The 21,462-nt window shown below is 33.9% G+C and overlaps 1 protein-coding gene across 1 annotated transcript in view; it reads left to right on the plus strand.

Moving 5' to 3' along the window:
• The window catches only part of GRIK2 (glutamate ionotropic receptor kainate type subunit 2), a 354,252-nt gene that overhangs the window by 97,155 nt on the left and 235,635 nt on the right, over positions 1 to 21,462 (plus strand). Inside the window, exons 2-3 of the mRNA XM_062489908.1 lie at positions 15,398 to 15,565; positions 19,256 to 19,513. Coding sequence (XP_062345892.1) covers positions 15,398 to 15,565; positions 19,256 to 19,513 — 426 coding nt within the window. The remainder of the gene's footprint in view (positions 1 to 15,397; positions 15,566 to 19,255; positions 19,514 to 21,462) is intronic.

Raw genomic sequence — 21,462 nt, forward strand, 5'->3', positions numbered from 1 at the left:
TTTTACTTATGTTCTATACCAACTGTTTCGCAAGAGTTTAATACTACAAAAACTGATAGTTTTTGATCTGAAGTACTACCCAAAAGTTGCACTGTGAGCAAAAACTAATCATGAGGTGTTTTCTTAACATCAATAAGCTGTTGCTTTGTTCTAATATAAAAATTAAAGTTTTTCAATATTTTGAAAAGATGGGAAAAAAAGGATGCTTCAAAACCCATGGTAATATAAAGACCTAAACGAAAAGAAAACAAAGAGGGTCAATCATATTGCTCTTTGATATAGAAGAAATGTGTTAGGGGCCTAGAAATGTAAAATTATAGCTGGGTTTTGGCCACCAAAATATTAAATATAATTTTCTTTGACCTTTTTATTCCATTAATTTTAATAGCATATTTCAGCTGCACTGTGTGACACTAAAGGTAAATTTATTAAGATCTTTATCTGTCAGCTGTGCTTGAGAAATACTAAATATTTTATACAAACTATATAACTAGTGAGCAAATACATCTTTTCACAATAAACATGAAATGGAAAAAATTTAAATACCAGATTCAGAGAGATCCTCTCTTAGCATACAAATTACCTGTATTACATGAAGTTGTCTCATGCAAATATCACAAGTTCACACCCTCAGAAAGAAGAAAAATTCCTCAGCTCCAGAAAGAAGACATATATATCTTGTAATGCTACTGGGTTTTAAGCCACCTTAGGTGATGGCAACCTATATCCACTGTCTGCAGCACCGAAATCTCCTTGTTTGTTTTCCCCAATTCATACCTCTGCAAAAAAAAGTGACAATTAGCACTGAATACTTTAACACTTGCATCAAGTAAGGCCCTCTAGTTCTTGTGAGTGAGGAAACAGTGAATAAGAAAATGGTACCCACCATCTGCATGACATGTATGTTTTTGCAGAATTCTACTTTACTTCAAGCTGTCTCTTTACCAGTTTGAATTATCTTTTCCTGTTCACTCATTATGTGAAATTTATAATACAGTTTGTTGCCATCCTCTTTACTTTTCCCAGATCTATTATGTGACTTTTGAAATGAGCAGGATTTGGTTCAAGGTTCAGATACATATGGGTGTCAAGTACCCAAACTCTCCTTTTAGTCAAAGAAAGTTAGCAGACAAAATGGGCAAACTGATAAGCTTCTGAAGGACTGATTAAATTTGAGATCTATTTGCATTTCTGAGACTCCCATGTAGGTAAGACGTGAGACCTGGGAAAGACACATTCCCTTTGTGTGTCAGAGGCCAGGAGGGGTAGCTGCAACCAGGTCAAGTAGCCCATATGTGAGCATAAGTACTGACTGTGCTCAGGTCAGCTGTTCCGAGTGCATCAATTGAGTGCAGTGGGAACTTGTGCTCCTGGCACACCCATTGACTTCTGCACTATTGGTTTCCACATCTATTGGCTTCTACACATAACTATCTAAATCTTGAACTTCAGTCATTCTCTCCCTGCTCAAAACTCCTCCCCAGTGGAGGGGATTGAAACTTTGTGCAGTGTACAAGATGTTGTCATGGAAGTAACCCCACCTTATACACTATTGCAGAATTTATCTTTCCGTTTACTGTTTTAAACCCCTTCTCCTCTGTTTAATTGCTGATAATTAGACTGTTTTCCTTGTGGAAATAGTTGGTGTGATTCTGTCAATACTCTACCTCCTTTTTAAATATGCTTCCTTGCTGGAATACCTGAGGACAGAGGTTGTGAAGGTGAGAGTTGTGAAAAAGATGGCTAGATCTGTATGTTCATGTGCTCAAACCAGAATGGTTGTCAGTGAAAATACTACTTTTTTTGTTAGGCACTAATAAAACCAGTTGTAAGACATAAATTACTTGAGAACACATTTTATATGGTACCTATAATTCATGAAACATCTTTTTCCTTTTAAAAAACTTGTGTGCTCTGTGGGGTGTGTTTGGGGAAAGAAAAGAAAAAGGCTTCAGCATGGGGAGATGCTGACTGTACTGTATGAAAAAATAATTTCTGTTTGAACCATGTAAATTAGAAAAAAACTCATGGCCACTGAGATTAGTTCAGTTTGTTGGAGCGTGGTGCTAATCAGGTCAAGGTTGTGAGTTCCTGTATAAATCACTGTATAGACCATTCACTTAAAAGCTGGACTCTATTGTGGGTCCCTTCAACTCAGAATATTCTGTGTTACTGCCTAGTCTTCTGTTACAAATACAAGCCTTCGCTCTGGTCAAAGTAGTTTAAAGCACTTGAGATTTTTTTTTTTTTAAAGGATATCCTTGCAAACAAAAAAGAAAAACGAATATTCTGACCATGGATTATGGTATCCTGGTCAAAGATGTATCTGTTTGGCCAAGCACTAGAAAAATATATAGAAGAGGTAATAAAAAAGAAGAGTGTATTTGTATAAGATAACAGGTAATATTTAATCCAAATGCAGGGTTCAGATAAGGTAGGGTGCATAACTCTTGTTTTCTGCCAAAACAACTATTCATTTTTCTCAAGAGGTTTCTAATTCAGTAATTAAAATGTAATTATCAAATTAGTGAACAACATTTTAGAGCATAATTATCATATTAGCTAATAGCTTCTTAGCATCTAGACTCTTAATAAAACAAAATATCTGTGTATAACTGAAGATCAATCTAAACTCAAACTCTGGATACCTGTAGTGCTGAATTTCAACATACAGATCGAAACAGAGTGCAAGTATATACTGTGAAAGGATCATTTGCACATCTAGATTGCATTTCAGTCTTTAGGAATATAAACATGGAAAACATTCCCTCTCATGGAAAATATTAATTAGGTAATTATTAAGAAATACAAATGTCGGTCAAATTTATTGCAAATTAGAGAAGAGTTTAAGGTATTCAGTATCTCTGTGCTTCACATCAAATATTTTTACCTTCTGATAGAGGGTGATGCCCCCAGACCCTCCAATAATAGTGCAGGCTGTGAATGAAACACCTCTGGTTTATCACTGAAGATGTGAATCAGTATCTGTGATACACAGCATACTGAAACAGACCCTCTTGTGTCTCATTAAACATTTTTGTTTCTTTATTTCAGGGGCCCACTGTTGTGTTCTTCACAGGAGTGTGCCATAAATTATTAGCTTCTGAAGCACTCAAATTTCATATACTTTGGCATGCTTTTAATTTATATTTATCACATTAATTAAATTTAGAAATGTGAATCCATGGCAAAATTTGTGCTTTTTTTTGGTGTAGATTTACAAGAGAATTTAAATTTCTATTTCTTTTATTTATGGAATTGATACAGTAAATTTCCTTCTTTTTTTTGTTTGTTTGTTTTATTTTTGCAGAGCTATGTCTAAATTTCTTTTGCTAGGCTTGTTTGCATAAGTCATATCAAGATTTTATTTGTCTTGGATTGTATTACAAAATGTGTAAGCTTCACTATTGCTGTAACTTATGATATAGGCAAGTTCAAGAAATCTGAACCAGCATATTTTTAAAACTTTAAAATTAAATCTGCTTAATTCAGCAACAGAAGCACCTAATATGTCTGCTTTTGAAAACAGACTTCAGTTTCCAACTTTCTCTTTTATCGACACTAACACTTAACAACAACACTGAGGATCCATCTCTTTCTTGCTTCTTGACATTATTATCATTAGCACCTAATATTTTTATATTTGTTTCGTCATACTACTTGTTTGCTTCTGCATTCAGAACACATTCTCCCTCACCCCCTTTTTCTTTTTTTTCCTTTCACGAAAAATCGAAAATTAATCATTGAGAGAATACAAGAATACTCAATTTTTGCAGTCCAAGTTCATACATGAGGGACAGAAATAGTGAAGATTTTTCTAAATAATATTCAATAAAACATGTTGGTCTTCTGCAAATTGCTTCTAAGTATGTAGAACCTTACGCTCATGGTAGCACAACCATATTTTAACCAGGTTACTAGTACTATTGACCAAAGTTATTTTGATGACATTGCTGATAAGATGAAAATATAATGACTTAATTACTAAGCAACTCTCTAATGTAAATGGAACATACCTGGAAATGGAACATTTGAGTACTGAAGTTAAACACTGGTAATTTTTAATAGTGTTTGTCCCATTTAAAACTCATCCATCAGTCTGATTTTGAAGGGTTTTCTTCTGTTCTTGTTTGGTTTTTTTAATCCTTGAAGACTATTATAAATTTTCCTGGTATTTCACAGCATTTCTATAGCATTGATTTCAAACTGTTCAATTGTAATACAGTCAGAAAACAGTTTAGAAAGAAGCAAAAATGCCTCAGGCAGTACTGCAGAAAATCTATGTTTCAGTGGCTTTAAGGGTGAAATGGAGACAATAAACATTTCCAGTGAATGCATTGTAATACAGCAGCAGTAGGAAGTAGTAATGAATTACTATTAAGTAAGGGAAACATGATGCAGCAAACTAAAAATTGGAAATTATTTTCCTGAAATATAAAAATAATTAATAAAAATGTTTTCTCACTTTATAAAAGTACTAAAAAAAAAAGGGATTGTTAATATTTAAAATTCATACCACTCATGGAGTTGTATTGCTGCTTTGCATCTGTTACACAGATGTATGTATGTGCATATATACATATTTATATATCTATAGTCTAGATATGTCTTATGTCCTTTTTCTTTTCCCCATGATTAAATTAGGTAATAAGAATTGCTTCAGGTTACTGAAGGTTTCTATGCGTGGAAGTCTTGAGAGAAAGAAGAAAAATATGAAATTACAGTTTTTGAACTTGCTTGAATCACTCAAATATCTACAAACTTCTGAAGATTTAAATATTAAGCATTAAAAGAAAAAAAAATCATTCTAAAGCTGGCAATATCCATGTAAATATTTAACTTGTGAGGAAGATTCTACACAAGGGTCTAATTACTAAAATTGCTCTTACTTTAGCGAAGGTCACAGCATCTGACAGGCCTTAGGTCAACTTTTTTTGTTTATCCATTGGCAAGATTCAAGTTTATTATTTTGTGTCTGCAAATGAACTTTTAATTGGCTTTCTTTGATGGCCAAAGTCACGAAAATGAGTATTCTTAAAGTTTAGTTTAAGAAAGGAATGGATTTTTACGGTGTTTTCCAAATCTAAGCTTTTGTAATACTTTTGAGAAAGTTTTTATTTCTTGATATTTTTGGAAAGAGGAAATGGACCTTATTTATTTTGAGGTTTTAGATAAGCTTAAGTGTGAGAATTTGGGTTTTTTTTTTTTCTATTGAAAAAAATGCACGTTTTGTGATTCTCATTTACTAGATGTTGCAGTGTTTGGTTTGTTGCTTTTAAATTACCTCCTTGGTTTTAGCAGGATGAATCAAATTATCTGGATAACTGGGATTTGACCCTGAAGGTACTTCTGGCTAGCACATGCTGATATTTGATGTTGAAGATCATTAGAAATTACTTAACCAGAAATGGCAAGCAGAAGGAGACCTGACAATATGACATCAGTCTGTTGAGGTGCACTGCTACTGTGGCAGGAATCAAAGAATTAAGCCAGAAGAAAAGTTGGAAGCTACAGGCTGGGACTGTTGATTACTCAGAAAGAAAACTTGAGTCCTAGCCGTGAATTTCTCTCCAATTTAAGCAAGAAATCGATTGGATAAGAAGCAAATAATCTAGAAATTGTGGGCTGGCTCCCCTTTTATAACTAGCAGAGGCATATAGAACTTTATGTTAATTTCAGGGTTGCTGTTGTTTTTTTGTTCTTGCAAATGTAAAATTCCTACATGGCAGCCTATCTTCAGCTAAAATTGAAAATCGCCTTTTATGTAAATGTGCTATCTGCTGGTTAGGACATCATTCTGAACACTGTGTATAATGGATTTTGTTTTCTGCATTATAGGCAAATGCTTTAAGAAGTTTGGTTGAAAAAAGCTGAATAATCACATAATCATGAGCAGTATATTCTCTTTAAGTTGTCTTTCCATGTAAGCTGCACATTTAGCTTTTACTAATTGTCTTCTGACTTTGAAGTTTAAGCCCTTTTCTGTTTTGTCTTTAGAAGCTGAGAGATCGAAGCATGAGCTTCTTATAATGCAGTATAAGAAGTATAATCTCGACCTGCTTGGATGTCTTTAGTTCCTGGAAAACCTTTCTGTTTTCCAGGAATTTTTAAGTGATTTCTGGTAACTGTTGAACCATGGTCTCTGTGAATTTCTTCTGAGAAATTAGATGTGTGACTTTTCTAAGCTCTGCTTGAAAGTGGTGAAATCTGACATTTTTTCCTGACTCTTGTTTACCTTGTTAAAGCAAAACTGAAAAAAACCCTAACTCAAGAAATCACAAAACCTCAAACCAAACCAAAAAATCCCCACATTTTTCTCCAGCTTTTGCATATAGACATATTAGTATTATATAGTACAATATGGTAGGAGTTAAGCTCAAAATAAATTTACTTTTAAAATGTTAACTTATTTCTTGTAAGTGAGTCACTTTTATTTTAAAAGCAAATGAAAACCTGGTTAAAATTTTCTTTGTTGTCTGTGTATGGTTTGTCTTCTCAGATGAGATTCCAGACACAAACTAACATTTAAGAAGACAAATAGCATGCAGCATAATGTAAAATAAAAATTCTGGTCTGGACACAATATTATTATCATCATTTTTCTATGGTCTTTATGACGAGGTTAGAGAACTGGTTGTGTCAGTGTTCTAATACATTTTCAACTGTTTCTAGAATGAAATTAAATGGTTTATGATTTGTATATCTTTAGACCTATAAGTAGGGAAGTTAGAAGATTATAACTCCCCAGTAAGTAGCCTATAAACAGATGCAAAACTTTCATGAGGACCAGTGCAAGACAATTTCTGTGATATTCAGGCATTTAAATTGGCATATTGCCTTCTTTAAAGAAGTTTTGGAGAAAAAAAATTCTGCATGGATATTGAGAGGCTTTTCATCTGCATATTGACTGTCTCTAGGAAAAAAAAAAAATCAAAGAAAAGAAACAAACATGTTGTTTCAAGGCATGTTGTTTTAATGTTTTGAAACATTTTGCTACCCAAAGGAAGGAAAAGCACATTTTAGCAAAATCTCCTGAGGCAATTTTTGTAGTCAGACTTAATTTATTACTTTGTTTCCTTTTGTTACTGTGAATCATGAGAGGTTAATTATTATGTGAGTGTGATAATTGCATTGATATTATCAAGTGTATTCTGTAGTACCTTGCTTAGCATGTCAAAGAAAGGTAATGTACATCCCTTAAAGTGGGCAGAAATCTTATGGGTAGTACATTCTAACCTTGTAGCTGAATGTGTTCAGGTATTATTATTTTATCTGTCATCTTTACTCATGCTTTATTGATATTCTGACTGAAAGGACTAATATTTGTAGAGATGCTATTGAAAGCAGTATTTTATATGTATACTGCGTATTTCAGCCTAGTAATATTTTTAAGCTGTGTTTAATTTATTAAATTTCAAAGCATATTTGTGCTGATGAAAGGGAAGATTCTGGTGTGTGTTGTTTGTCAAATCTGACGTAAAGATGTTAGACTTCATCCAGTTACATTTAAAATAACTTTGAAGGTACTTATCATTTGTATGCACATAACTTTTAAAACATTTTTCTTCAGTTTTCTAAGGTAAGGAAAATTTTGTTCAATTGAGATCCACAGTTATTATTTCCTCATAATATTCCTTATTTTTTCCCTACATTTAAGAAAAAACAACCAAATTATTTCTCTTTTGCTATTTAACATTTACAATATAAACATAACCTTGACTGACTATTTAGACTGATCCTTATTGTGCAATCAGAAAATATACAGTTTTATTTGCCTTAAATCAGTAGATAATTCAAATCCTTTTAGGATTTGAACATGCCTAAAAGTTGTCAGTTTCATGCCACTACACTAAAATGTCAATCTAAATATAACTGAGATGCTGAGGCTAATAGTTCTATGCATTTTATACAGCAGAATTTGCAGGATCCTGTGATCATGGTTTCATGCACTGATACCATGGATGCCTTTAAGAGAAATTACATCTCAATTCAAAACATGTTAGATTTTCCAATAATTGTGCTTGCGTTGCATTGTCGAGATGTTTTGGGATGAAATATTTATTTTTAAGATAATCTTCTTGTCCAATATTGTTCAGGAAATCAGTAGGAATGAAAGTAAACCCCTGAAATTCCAGATCCTACTTCCTTCCTCCAAACCATATGTGCACTTAGAGTGGATGAAGGTTTCTGCTGAAGTGTGCTGTCTTTTTCTGCAGAGCTGTATCCACATAAAACCAGCTTCAAAGTCAAATAACCAGCATTTTCTTTGTCAAGTAATCCTTTTCAACTTTTTCCTATTGTGAGATTCAGAAAGCTTTCAGTATAATTTTGAAAAGAAGTAATAAAAACATGGTATTGTTCAGACTCACACAACTGTACTCAAAATCTGTAATTCCATAAACTAAATTACTTTATGAAAAACGTTGTACAGAAAATTTTTCATTCATTTTAAATATCTTGTTTGAAAATGATTCAATTTCTTAAATCCTGTTCCAGACAGAAATAAGTGGCTAAGATGCAATTTTGTTCTGTATTTGTAGGAAGCACAAGTCTAAGCTGTCAACCTTTAAGCAGTCCTTTGAACCACCTCTGTAGATTTCAAATCCATAACAGGACCTGAAAGAGGATTATCAGTACAGTGCATAGCACTTGATTAAGCCTAAAATGCCTTCAGCCAGCAGCCTCTACCAGTCACTGTAGCTCAGCCCCTACTCTGCCTCCTCCTTGCAGTACCATACGTGCCATGCCAGTGATACCAGGTTTTTGGGATGAGCCTCTTCAGTGCCTTCTGACTATACCTCTACTGCAGAGGTGTAGTCACACTTCCAAAAAGCCATCATTTCCATCTCTGTAAATGTCTGTGGTGTAATACCATCCTCTGAACTCTAAATAATGTGCTTTTAATTCATTACCTTCTCCATGTGGTACCTCCTTGCACAGTCATTGGCTCCAATTACCAAATGGCCAATTTCAAAATTGTAACATGTCAGATATAAGCATATTTTTTAATACTATAACACCTGACAGAATTGCTTGCATTCTCTCTTGAAACACCTCTTAGGAAAGTTGTTTATTACAAATGCTAGTTACTCCTTTCTCCCAGATTTTGTGGCTAAAGAAAGCCTGTCTGAGAGTTCATGTTTTCTGAACATGAAATAATGAATCAAAAGAAGAGATTTCAACTTGTCACATCAGGATTAGATCTGGGCAGCAAAATTATAATATATTCAAAATATTAACCTGAGGCAAGGAAAAAGAGCAAAAAATCATTCCTAGGGAATGTAATATAAATTTAGTAGTAAAATTTAAATATATTTGTATGCTTTCCAAGTCAAGTGGTGGGAAGAAATGTTACTGGGCTTTAAATAATTTTTTTCTTCAGGCCCTCAATCCTATTTTTAATGTTACTTAAGAAAGAGGTACATTGCTATATTTAAAGAGTTACGGTATCATTAGAAAAATAGTGTTCATGTCACATGCTAGTTTTTATAATGTATTAATAAAGACCTTAATAACTGTCAGTGAATTTGTGCAGATTGGTGCATGTTGTAATATGGCTAAAATGTTAAAAAATTTATAGCTATTAAAAACTAGTGTATATGTACACACATATGTGTATATGGGTAAGACCTCTACACAGTTGGTTTGATATTATAAAAAAAGAAACTTAATTTTATATCTTCAAAAAAGGAAATCAGACTTAAGAATAGTGTTACTTTCCCCATAACTTTGTTAATGTGAAAATATTATGTGTGAATGATTTTTAAATTTTTGAATCCTGATTTCACATTTAAAAACCATGGAAGTTTTAATTCTGTGTATACAGTTCATACATTTGAAATATCATTAGAACCAGTTATTTTAGGCTAGGTAATTTCAAGTGGTCTGCAAGCTTCATTTTGACTGATTTGATAGACTCTCATCTGAGGTAATGTGGCCTTCTGTTGCATGTTTAAGGGTTTCGTTTTTCGGAGGGCACAGACTGCAAAATAGCCTGTAGCTGTAATGAGATAGCACTCATTTCTCATGAAACAAACAGGTGACTGTACTAGAAAAAAAAAGGAGAAATACTTTGATTTAATATTAGCCAGATTTGCTCTTAGCTTGTTTGGAGTTCTGCTTTTGATACTTTTGAAGCTTGCTTGGATGAGGATTTTTTCAAGTAGGTAACAGTAACTCAGGTTTGACGGTATGCTGCTATTTCAAAAGTTCTCTACATGTAAGAGAAAGAGAGATTTCCTTACAACTCATTCTGGAGCTTCTAGTTATCTAGTGATTCATGCAGTTAAGCAGCTTTGTTCTTTCTCCTGGGTTTTGTTAGGTGTTGTGTGGAAATGATAACGCGAAACACACAAGATGGTGATCTTCAAAGGGGACTCTGTTGTAGAATGGAAATGGAAAATTGAATAATTCAGAAGGTTAATCTATTATTTGTGAAATTAGGTACTTTAGAGTAGGAAAATTTTTCGGGGGGGATAGTTTTTGCCAAGATGTGTAGCAAGTTGACTGCCTTTTTTTCCTTTGGATTTTGTGTTTAAGAAAATTATTTGGAAAATGGGGAAAACAGGATGACTTTTAAACAATGAATGTCAAATCTACTACAGTGTTTTTGACGGAAAATGTGGGCTTTTTCATTTGAACAATTTCAGGACAAAATTTTTTAGATTTGTATAATTATTAAATATTTTAAATTTTTTTTGTCCTTGGAAAATAGTAAGGACATCTACATTATATAATTTTTGGTAAAATATTACTATCCTTTTTTTTTTTCCCCAAGGTTTGTGCTTCTGAAGAAACAGTTATGCCATCAGTATTACATTGATGTTTGTTTTTTTTTTCCTATTTTTTATGGCAAAAGAACTTGGTCATATAAAGGTTTTCTTCAGTAGAGACAATTGATGAAAAATCCAAGTGGATTCCAGGTACATTAAAATCAGTTCTTTCATATCAACATTAATAGGAAATTTGAATTATCCCAGATGTCACTTCAGAGATGCATTATTTAAAGAATATTTTTAAATTGTTCTAGCTTATCTGGCTTGGATTGGCATGTCTGAAACAACCTCATCACTATGATTCTTCAGGTGTTGATCATTCCTAAAAATCTTGTGAGCTTTGTCTAAGTGGATACTGGACAGTAAAAGCTGGAAGTGCTCAGCTATACAGCTATCATCTACTGTACACAGCCTATAAAACTTCATGGGCTACAGACTGAGCTGTAGATATGTGACACCATATTCCCTGGTGTCACTATTACAGGGCAGAGACAACCTGCCTTATCATTAACACTGTAAATGAAGAAGCCATGTATGAGACCACTGAAGCAAGTTAAGAATAACATGCACATTTTTTTTGCTACTTTTAAGTTTTCTCTGTCTCTTTTGAGGTAGTAGAGGAATTCAGGCTCCGGGATGTGCTTCTGGTTGCATCTGAGAACTAATGTTTCTCTCTACCATGGGTCTATAAACTCTGTTAAAAAAAACCCCAAATCCTAAAACCTGCATTATTCAAGCTGTTAGACAGAGATAGGCATAGGTTTGGCTGCTTGTCCACATACGAATGGCAAGATTTATGACTTCTTCTGCTTATCTGAATGCTTGCAGTGCATTCCTCAATTTGATTATTAATAAGGCTATCCTGAATACAAAGTAAAGCAGCAGTAAAGAAAAGCCTGCTTGGGAAGGAACAACATGACACAATATGCTATGATAGCTTCTGGATACCACCATTCCTTCATAATTGGGTATATCTGAACTGGAAAGCCAGTTATTTTATTTTCCTTTCCATTTGATAAAAAAATGCAATGTAATTAATGGCTTGTCTCCCAGTATAAAGTCAGTGGATTTGTACGACATAGTCTTTAAAAATACTCAAAATACTTTTTTTTTTGCTATTATTTACATACTCAGTGACAAATACAGGAACGTAAGAGTAAATTTAAAGCTACTGAAAAAGTTTCTATTTCTTATGCAGCAATAGAAAAGCACCATCTAAAACTTATCATTCTTGTCAATACTTGAACTCCTATGTCTTTGCTGTGCATCCTGAAAGCATCTAATACATAGAGTTCCAAGCAAAATGACAAGGTCTCTCTATCTGGAGAAAGAGGATCTGTTTTTTTAATATATTCTGATATTCAGAATTCAGATTCTTGTCTGTCTGAGCTCCTGGTTTCAGCGGTTGAGTTCAATTTAAACTATTTAGATGCTGAATTAAACAATGGTGTTGCCCTGTGTGCTCTATCAGCTTGGCCAAAGCTGTATTCACCACTGAGCATTTTCAGTCATTTTGCATATTAGTGGGACACAGAGCACTTTTGAGAACCAGATGGTTTGAGTCAATTGGTGTGAAGGTTACGATGAACACCTGCCAGCATCCAAAATACTTTACTATATATAGTTTACTAAACTGAAATGAAAGGACTCTAGTGGATTTTTTGACAACCTACAGCTTAAAAAACAGCTAGGAATCTTCAAATATACGGTCCACTTTATATTCCTCTAGGGTTCTTATTTTTAATTTCAGGGTCTACCTAGTGCAAAATGTGAAAATATTCAGGAGCACAAAATAAGTTTTCCTTCCTCCTAGCAAAATATTCTAATCATAGAACAACAGAAACAAGTTATTCTGCTTCTCATTTTCTTAGGAATGGAGATATACCCTGAAACAGACAGACCGTATGATGCCAGGTTTGGGGATTTTTTTATCACAGATATAGAGAATAAGTCAGTGAGTGAGGGAAGAAATCACTGAATGGTGTATGTGAGTAATTACACATCCTGGCCACTCAGAGGAGATGTCATCTTCATAAAATTGTCTTACTATATGGTGCACTGTCACTAACATTAAAATTTACCTAGATAGGCATGGTCAAAATAAAATTTCTCTCTCTTTTTTCTTATGTGTGTATGTATGTATGTATTTATATTTATTTGCTGAGAGTAGTGTCTGAATCTTTGACACAGAATTTCCTGTCTGAAGGATTTAGAAATCACCATAATGAGAAATGCAAGAATAAAGCAGGAAGGTTGTACTGAGCTTCAGACACATGGAAATTAGAGAAGAAAACTTCCAATGTAAAAATTTCAGGAGAACAAAGAAACTGTAATGTTTCTTTCAATTAATCCATTTAGCTTGGGATATAAGTAGGATTTCATAATTGTTTGTGTGATACTGGTTTATTCAAATATATTTGAATAACTGCCCTCCAGATGCCTTAGGAAAGACTATGAAATTGATCTTAATTTTCATCTTGTTTATGGCAATGTCTTTTTATTTTCTCTGAATATCTATAATTATTATTTAACTAATTTTCAGATTTCGGCAAGAATTTAAAAATATTTTCCCCAAATCAAAATACTATCCTCCTATATGTTACCATTTGAATTGCAACGTTTAGGCTCTGTAAGTTTTAGCAGCACAAAACCTCGTCTACTAGAATCTGTTTCCCTGAAAAGAGCAGTCCATTATCTTCAAAATTAGAAGGTTGCCTTTCATGTTCATATTCCATTATTGTGCAAAAAAATGGTCATTTTTTTAGTTTTAAAGTGTACTAGGCTTATATATTTACTGAATACTGTCTAAGTTTCTTTAGCTTTAACTCCTACACATTTGTTAACATTGGTTACTGATTGTTTACATATATACATATATATTCTATGCCCAATGATTTTGGATTTCCCCATACATTTAATTTATTCTAAAGAGTCTGTCTTTCCCATCATTGCCTCTTTTCCAGTTTGAAATGACAAATGCTTAAATAATTATTAGCCACATCTTATCTCAGTGGCTAGGACTTGTGCTTTTAAAGTAATATATGAGCATCTGCTCCTATGGCTCTTGCCAAAAATTAAAAGGCTGATCTGCAGGAAAAAAAAGGTTGACACCTCAATTGTGTAGTGAGAAATGGGATGCAAGGGGAAGAAGATTTGCAAATTTTTAATTTTTATATTTATATTTAATACTATCAGTAAATAGTAAATACACATCTTTTTGCTTTAGCAACAGTTCATCTGCTTGGTTGCTCACAAGACTGTTTACAAACTGACTGCAGTTTTTGAAGTTCCCTTTGAGCCAGTCATTGGATATTTGGATTCTGAGAAATTCTTGCTGAGAAAGTAGCAGGGTTGAACAAATTTTTTTAGACAGTACAAGCCCAGGTAGCAACATTACTTTGGAAATGAATAAATACAAGTGAGGAGAGAGTGAATGAGTAACATTTCATTCAAAAGCACAATATCTAGCTTGTAATTGGTAATAAATGGCCATTTTCTGTCCATTGGTATTAACAGGTCTCTGATAAAATGAGGGCTGAAGGGACCATAAGGATGCTGGTTATTTTTCTGAGGCATTCCATGTCACCAGAGCAAAGACACATCCTCAAATTACTTTTATTGTCACAGTATCCTTGGCCTTTCCAGATGCAAGGATAAATTATAATACCCCAAAATATGTATAAATTTACATTCTATGGACAATGATATCTCATTAATGAGAAAAGCTAAAGTACAGCACTGTCTCACAAATGTATTTGCTTCATTTAAGATAAAAGTTGTCTCAAAAGTGTTCTAAAAATTGTTTATTATTTGGGGCATGTCCTACTCTGGTAGCATGCCTTATTTGGGGATGCTTTCATTGCAGGACAGAGGTTATTCAGGGTATAGTTTCTTGGATTCCTACATTTACTGAGAATGAAGTTAGTACCTACATGCAGTTCAGGTCAAAAGAGCAAAATCTGAACTTTTTTCTCAACATATTTATCAGTTCAGGCAAACATTAATGCTTACATATCTATCCCTGCATTTTAATTTCTGGAGGCATTTTGAGGCATCCCAGTTCTATGCTCCTTTGTATGTTGTATTTTCAGTGAACTGTCAAGTTAATTATTAATGTATTGTAAGGAGAAAGCAAGAATACATAAGTTTCCCTTCCACCTGCCAAACACACAGGTCATGGAAGATTTAGAAGGGACAAATGTATTTATTTCAAGTTTAACTATATAAAATAGTAACACTAGTGGTAGCAGCTATGTAATAATAAAATACACTTAATTCCTCTCCTATTTTGCTTTTAAATTGTGTGGTTAATGCTACACTTCTTTTTTTCTTTTTTTTTCTTTTTTTTATTCACAATTCCAAAATGAGTATTGGATGGAAAAAAACAACAGGTATTCCTTAAGGTAAAATCTAATTGTTGCTGGTTTATTTATTGCCTGACTCAAAGGTCCCCAAAATCAGGACTTGCACTATATCAGGTTTATGAAATTAAATATTTCAGGCTGATCAATCTTTTCCAAAATGATGATTCAAGATGTAATTTTATGCTCTTTTTGCTTACTAGTGTTTATTTATTTATTTATTTAGTTCCTTTTGTTCTTTTGTCTTTCTCCCTCTACCAGGAGGCATTTTTGAGTGTGTGGAATCTGGTCCAATGGGAGCAGAAGAATTGGCCTTCAGATTTGCTGTGAACACAATCAACAGAAACAGAACTCTTCTGCCAAACACCACATTGACATACGACACGCAAAAGATAAATCTCTATGACAGTTTTGAAGCATCAAAAAAAGGTAACCTTTTGCATATTTAGTTTTTTAAATTAAGAACTAAGACTCAGTTTATTTACCTGTAAAAATGTCTATCTGGTGAAGCCTTATGCAACGAGACTGACATTTTTGTCACTGACATTAAAGAGCTGCTTTATTAAAGGCTGTAATCGTAACTGCTTGACAATTATATTGCCACCTTTGCTCCCACTAACCCTATCTAAAAGCTACTCCCTTAAATATTTAAAATCTGAAACAAATTTTACTGAACATTGTGACTAGGGTGTTTCTGAGACCATCTCCTTTGGAGTGAGAAATCTCACAATCTCTGAAGTTTATCCAGCAAAATGCCAAGATCCCCCAAATTCTACTGAACCTGGGATTCTATTTTAAGCGTTCAAGTACATTTTCACAAATGCCTTTATATAGTTAATCACGGACTTCAAAAGGGAAGTAGTAATTGTAATTTTGTGATTGTTATACCAGCATGACATAAAAATAAGCCTACATATTAAGTCTGTGCTTAAGACTATCATGGTCAGATACATGTCTTGGCACGAGTTAAGCTCTTTTCTCCTAACTATAAATGATATGTTTACAGAGGAATTGAGAGTAAGAATTAATTTTGAGCATTTCTCCTAATTTTTAAAATCTTTGATTCTCAAAAAAAAAAAATTCAAATTTTCAGATTGCTTTGCATTTAAGTCAGGGACAACAGGCACAAGATGAAGGAATTGGAGGTCAGCCTGTGTTTCTTATGGCAGGTTTCTAGCCTAAATCTGCCAAGTGATCTGGTCCCAACATATCTCTCCCAAGAATTAAAGAGAAAAAGCTTTATACATTAAGGCAATTTTGGTGTTATAGTGGGCTAAGAAAAGTGAAAACACTTGATACAATATTAGAAATTATACATAAGGAAAAGCTCCTGTGTCATGATTAATGTACATGAAGGACATTTTAAAAGTGGAATTTAATACTAATTAAATATTCAGTTTATAAGGAGAGGAAATTTTTACCACTTATACTATAACAGATTAACAGAGTTAATCTTGCTAACCTGTTTTATCTGTTTATTTGACAAATAAATAATTCAAATATAGAATATTGATAGGCATGGAAAGAGAGTATCTTTATTTGTACAGAAATACCTACAGTTTGTTCATTGAAAGATGTTTATTAAAAATGTCATAAAAATTGGTCATTTTTCATTTATGAAAAATTGTAGGATAAGTATTTATGCCTAGCAAGATTGTTTCTTTACAGAATAGCACGTATGGTAGAAGAAAGGCAAAAATACGCTTTTAATAGGGTATCTTTGAGTTATTATTATAGTCTTTTGGATGATAGATTAAAGCAGGTTTTGAGAGAGACTACTCTTTCCTTTCCATCTCAGCCAACAGTGAACAAAGGGGCTGAATCTTAATTCTGTTTCTTTTGTTCTCTTTTCCTTCTCACCTTCCAAATTCAACTGCTTCCTGACTCCTGACTCAGCACATGCTGAAACACCTGTCAAATTGAATGGGACAGTTTCTCCCCATTCCTGAGGGATGATGTAGGCAGCAGAGAAATTTCTCCTGAGGTCTTTAATTTTTGAATCCTTTCTTGAGAGAGCACAACTACTTTTAACCCTAACCTGGGGTTTGCTAGCCTGAATATTATGTTGCTAATTCTTGTTAGACTATGATAGCTGAAGTTAGAATGGCAACATGCTATTGATTAGACATGCTGAATAGATTACATATATTCATTTTTTCCACTTGCATCTTGGATGAGAATGCAACACTTTATTTGTAACTGCTCAGGCTATATCAAAATCTGTGTAATCTTCTAGTACTAATAGCTTTTTGCATCATCAATTCACAATACAGACAACTGCATTTGTGTTCACAGTGCTTTAGTTCAGAATCAAAGGCTAAAGGTTAACACAAAATGGTTCATTCTATTATGATGGTTTCAAAGCAGAATTTTAACAATGGAGTTAAAGCATTTGACTCATTTTTGTGGTTCATTATCATGTCCATTAGTGAATAGGCAGGCACTGCATCAAAAATAGCCTGTTTAAACCCCTTATTAACACATACTTTTGAAGTTGAAAATAGATGAAATATTAATGGCTTTTTAAAGGTAGTATACGAATAAGCAACCTGAAGGCAAGATGATATTTCCAAGCTACTGTTTCAGTGAAGAATAATGTAAATGCCCCTCAATGTTCTAGGAAAATTGGTATGTGTCTGATAGAGCCAGTGCCATATTAAATCACGTGCGAGAGCATTGCATTATTCAAATCTCAGAAAGAGGAAAAAAAAAGTCCATTGAAAAGCCATCTGGTAGCTATTGCTGTTGTTAGTGATCCCATTTACTGACATTTGCATAAAGCTTGTTGATTACTCTTAGGAAGGGCAATATTAGCATAAATGTTTTTTTTTATTGAGCTAGTCATCAGGCAACACACCGAATAGCAATGAAGATCCTCTGTGTCTGACAAGTTTATTTAAACTACCGGTGTTCTGCAGCAGTAAAAAGGTGTGCCAGCATAGTTTCTGGAATGCACTTGAAAGACTTGGCAATATTTTTATCAAGTTGAAAAGAGTGTGTACAACAATTAATTTTGAATTGATGAGAAAAGCAATGCAGCACGATATGTTTCCACAGCTTCTTTCCTGAGCTGTCAGGAACATTGATGGTGGAGTAACAGAATTAATCAAACCCCACATAAATACTCATGTGTAGTTTGGTTTTTATTACTTCTCTCTACCAAATGAGTTGTTTTCCTAGAAGACAGAGTATGTTTTTCAGAGCTGCATACTTGTAAAAGTTATGCCTGTGGCAGTGAATGAGGTAGGAGTAGGGCATTGGCCAAAACTCTGGTCTTCAGTATTGGCTATATTTTCTTGCCTTCATTTTTGCATGTCCTAATAAATATTCAACAAGGTGATACTGTTGTATGCAATGGGAGATAATACAGACCAAAGACTGCTAATGAACAGTACAGGTAGGGCCACCTTGTATCAGAAAACAGGAAGCTGAGCCACTTGAATACAGCACTACCATGCCAGTGACTCTCAGAACCAGTTTTATATACTCATACAAGTATAGCAAAACTGAGCATTTCCAGTTTTTCAGAAGGGACACAATTATTTTTTTCACTAACAGACAGCAATTTAATATTAGGGAAGAGGTTGGTCCTTAAATCGAACTAGCCAACATGCCTATTTCAGGTACACAAATTCAAATGTTCATTTTAATGAAATTAACTGAGCTGCTTCACATGTAAAATTTCTGAGTAATTAGGACCTCAGCAGAAATAGTGTTGATTGATCAAGGAGGAAGTTATCACTTTAATAACCTAGTTTAGGATACTGTCCTATTCGACCCTTTACTGAATGTGAGATGCAGCTAAGCTCAAACCTGTTTTATTTGTCAGTACTTCTGAAAAGACACACAATTGCTGGCCTTTATCACTTCCACTGACACAGACATGTTTAATAAACATAGCTGAGCACTAAGAGTCAGTATTTTTCAGTTTGTAATGAAAGCTTGGAAGTATGTTCTGAAATTGAAATGTGTAAGTGCAAGTGTTACACTAGAAGGGAGCTCTGTCAAAAGACAGTTGTGTTTCATGGAGTGCCTTTTGTTGAATATGAATTGTGCAATACCTTCTGGCACACTGCCTTTTTTCCTCTCATCATTGACAGACTTCTGTCTCCTCTTCAGCCTGTGATCAGCTGTCCCTTGGGGTGGCAGCCATCTTCGGACCATCCCACAGCTCCTCGGCTAACGCTGTGCAATCCATCTGCAACGCTTTGGGAGTCCCACATATCCAGACCCGCTGGAAACATCAGGTGTCAGACAACAAGGACTCCTTCTATGTCAGCCTCTATCCGGATTTCTCTTCACTCAGCCGTGCCATCCTTGACCTTGTGCAGTTCTTCAAGTGGAAAACAGTTACTGTTGTTTACGATGACAGCACTGGTAAGGCCAAAGCATCAGACTATGTGCAGATCTAGTCACATACACAAAGAGAGGGAGGAATGGTGTCACTACTCATATTTCATAATGTAAGAAATCTTTAATAATTTGCAAAAATTTTACTGGTGAGGCAGTGTATAACAAATAATGTGGACTTATTAGCATAAGCATTCTCATAAGTATGCTTCAGTTGTTGAATTCTGTGTGTTTGAGCTCACAGCTGTCAATAAATTGGTCACACTCTATCTGTGTTTTCTGCAGTGTATTAACAGTTGCTAATGTTTTTTGATTTGACTTAAAATTAAGCTTGGAAGAAAAATACGGTGACTTGAAAGATACAATAGTGTGCCCAGCGAAGTAGCAAGCCTACATTCTGGTTCTGCTTCTGGTGTTGGTTGTTTTGAAAACAGATGCCATATTTGTTTGGAATTTTAGTATCTTTTTTTTTCAGATAAAAGTGAAGAAGGAGCCCTGGTTTCAGCTCCTAGCAATTGGAACAAAATTAATTTTGGGGCTTGTTTTGCAGATGAATTACAAGAGTTAAAAATGAACTCCTGACTTTCCAGCAGAAATATACTGGGTTACTACATTTCCCTTAGTCACCCTAAAATTTATTTTGCCTTTCAGTTTCATCTTGATAGTGGCACCTTTGAAAAATGCTGTAAAACTTACATTTCATTTGAGGTCTAGTGGTGGTCAGAAATAAGACCTTGGTTAAGTGGAAAATATCAGTGTAATGGAAGATACAAGGAAGGTACTTGGCCAAAGGATATATGTTCAATCGTATTGGAAATGCTGCTAGCTTCTTGCATGCTGATTGATCTGTCATTATCAGGAAAAGAGCATTGTGAGCCTCAAATTCTTCTCATGGTTCATTGAACCAGAAGGCTGTTGATGTGCTCTTTACATGATGCTACTCTCTATCCAAATCAGAAATTAAAAAAAAAAAAATAAGATCAAGAAACAATGTGAGGTTACCTGTAGGGAAGGCTTACTCTGCTAGATAAACAGCAGTTACTACAGCAGGACAGAACACCTGCTTGCTGTTCACGCTCAGATAAGATGCAGGTATAGCTACCAAAAGCTGAGGAGAGAGCAGAGAAGACAGTGTGTAAAAGTCTTTTTAGCTGATATTTTTCTTTATGCGTTTTTTAAAAAAAAATGCAAGGCAGTGATGTTTAGAGTCTGCCTAACTACAAGTTTATTGGCTGATGTTACCAAAAGTCTCAGGCAATCAAACTTTTGATTTAAGCTTTAAAATAAAACTTTAGCATTATTGATTTAAGGCAAGCAATCTGTAGCTTGTTTCTTTTTCTTTCTCTCTCTTTTTTTTCTATTTTTTTTTAAAAAATATTATTGTTATGAAATAGGAAAGGAAGTGAAAGCCTCAGATTTTAACCATTGTGATAGAAGAAAGAAATGAATTGTGGTGACAGAGTTATTGCTATAGGTTTTTGTAAATGGGAAATATTTCACCTTGATTAAAATCATTTAAAGCCTAACTATTTTTTCAAGAACAGGTCAGTTTAGAGTTTTTCATAGCAGGTCAGAACTTAAAGCAGTCAATTCAGTTAGAAAATTCATATGTTTTAATACTTAGAAACTGCTTTGCTCAATAATTTCAAGAAATTCTCTTCTGTCCAAAAAAAAGTTACAAAAAAATTTTCATGTTTAAGGATCTCTCCATATTCAGAGTTATGTTGCTGACAGCCTTGATAGACCTGATCTCAATAAAACATGTTTTAAAGTCAGGACATAAAGAGAAATGGGAATGAAAATGAAAAATAAAGTTTTATCATATACATTGTGATCTACTTGTTCTACCTGTTATTACTGTTAATATTTAAGAGAGAAAAAAGCCCCAAACATAAACTCTCTTAAAATAATTTTTAAATAAATTTCACAATGAATTAGTAGATTGAGTTATTTGGTCCATTTGAAAAGCATAAAGA

Source organism: Cinclus cinclus, chromosome 3, assembly GCF_963662255.1.
Source record: "Cinclus cinclus chromosome 3, bCinCin1.1, whole genome shotgun sequence".
Taxonomy (NCBI): Eukaryota; Metazoa; Chordata; class Aves; order Passeriformes; family Cinclidae; genus Cinclus; species Cinclus cinclus.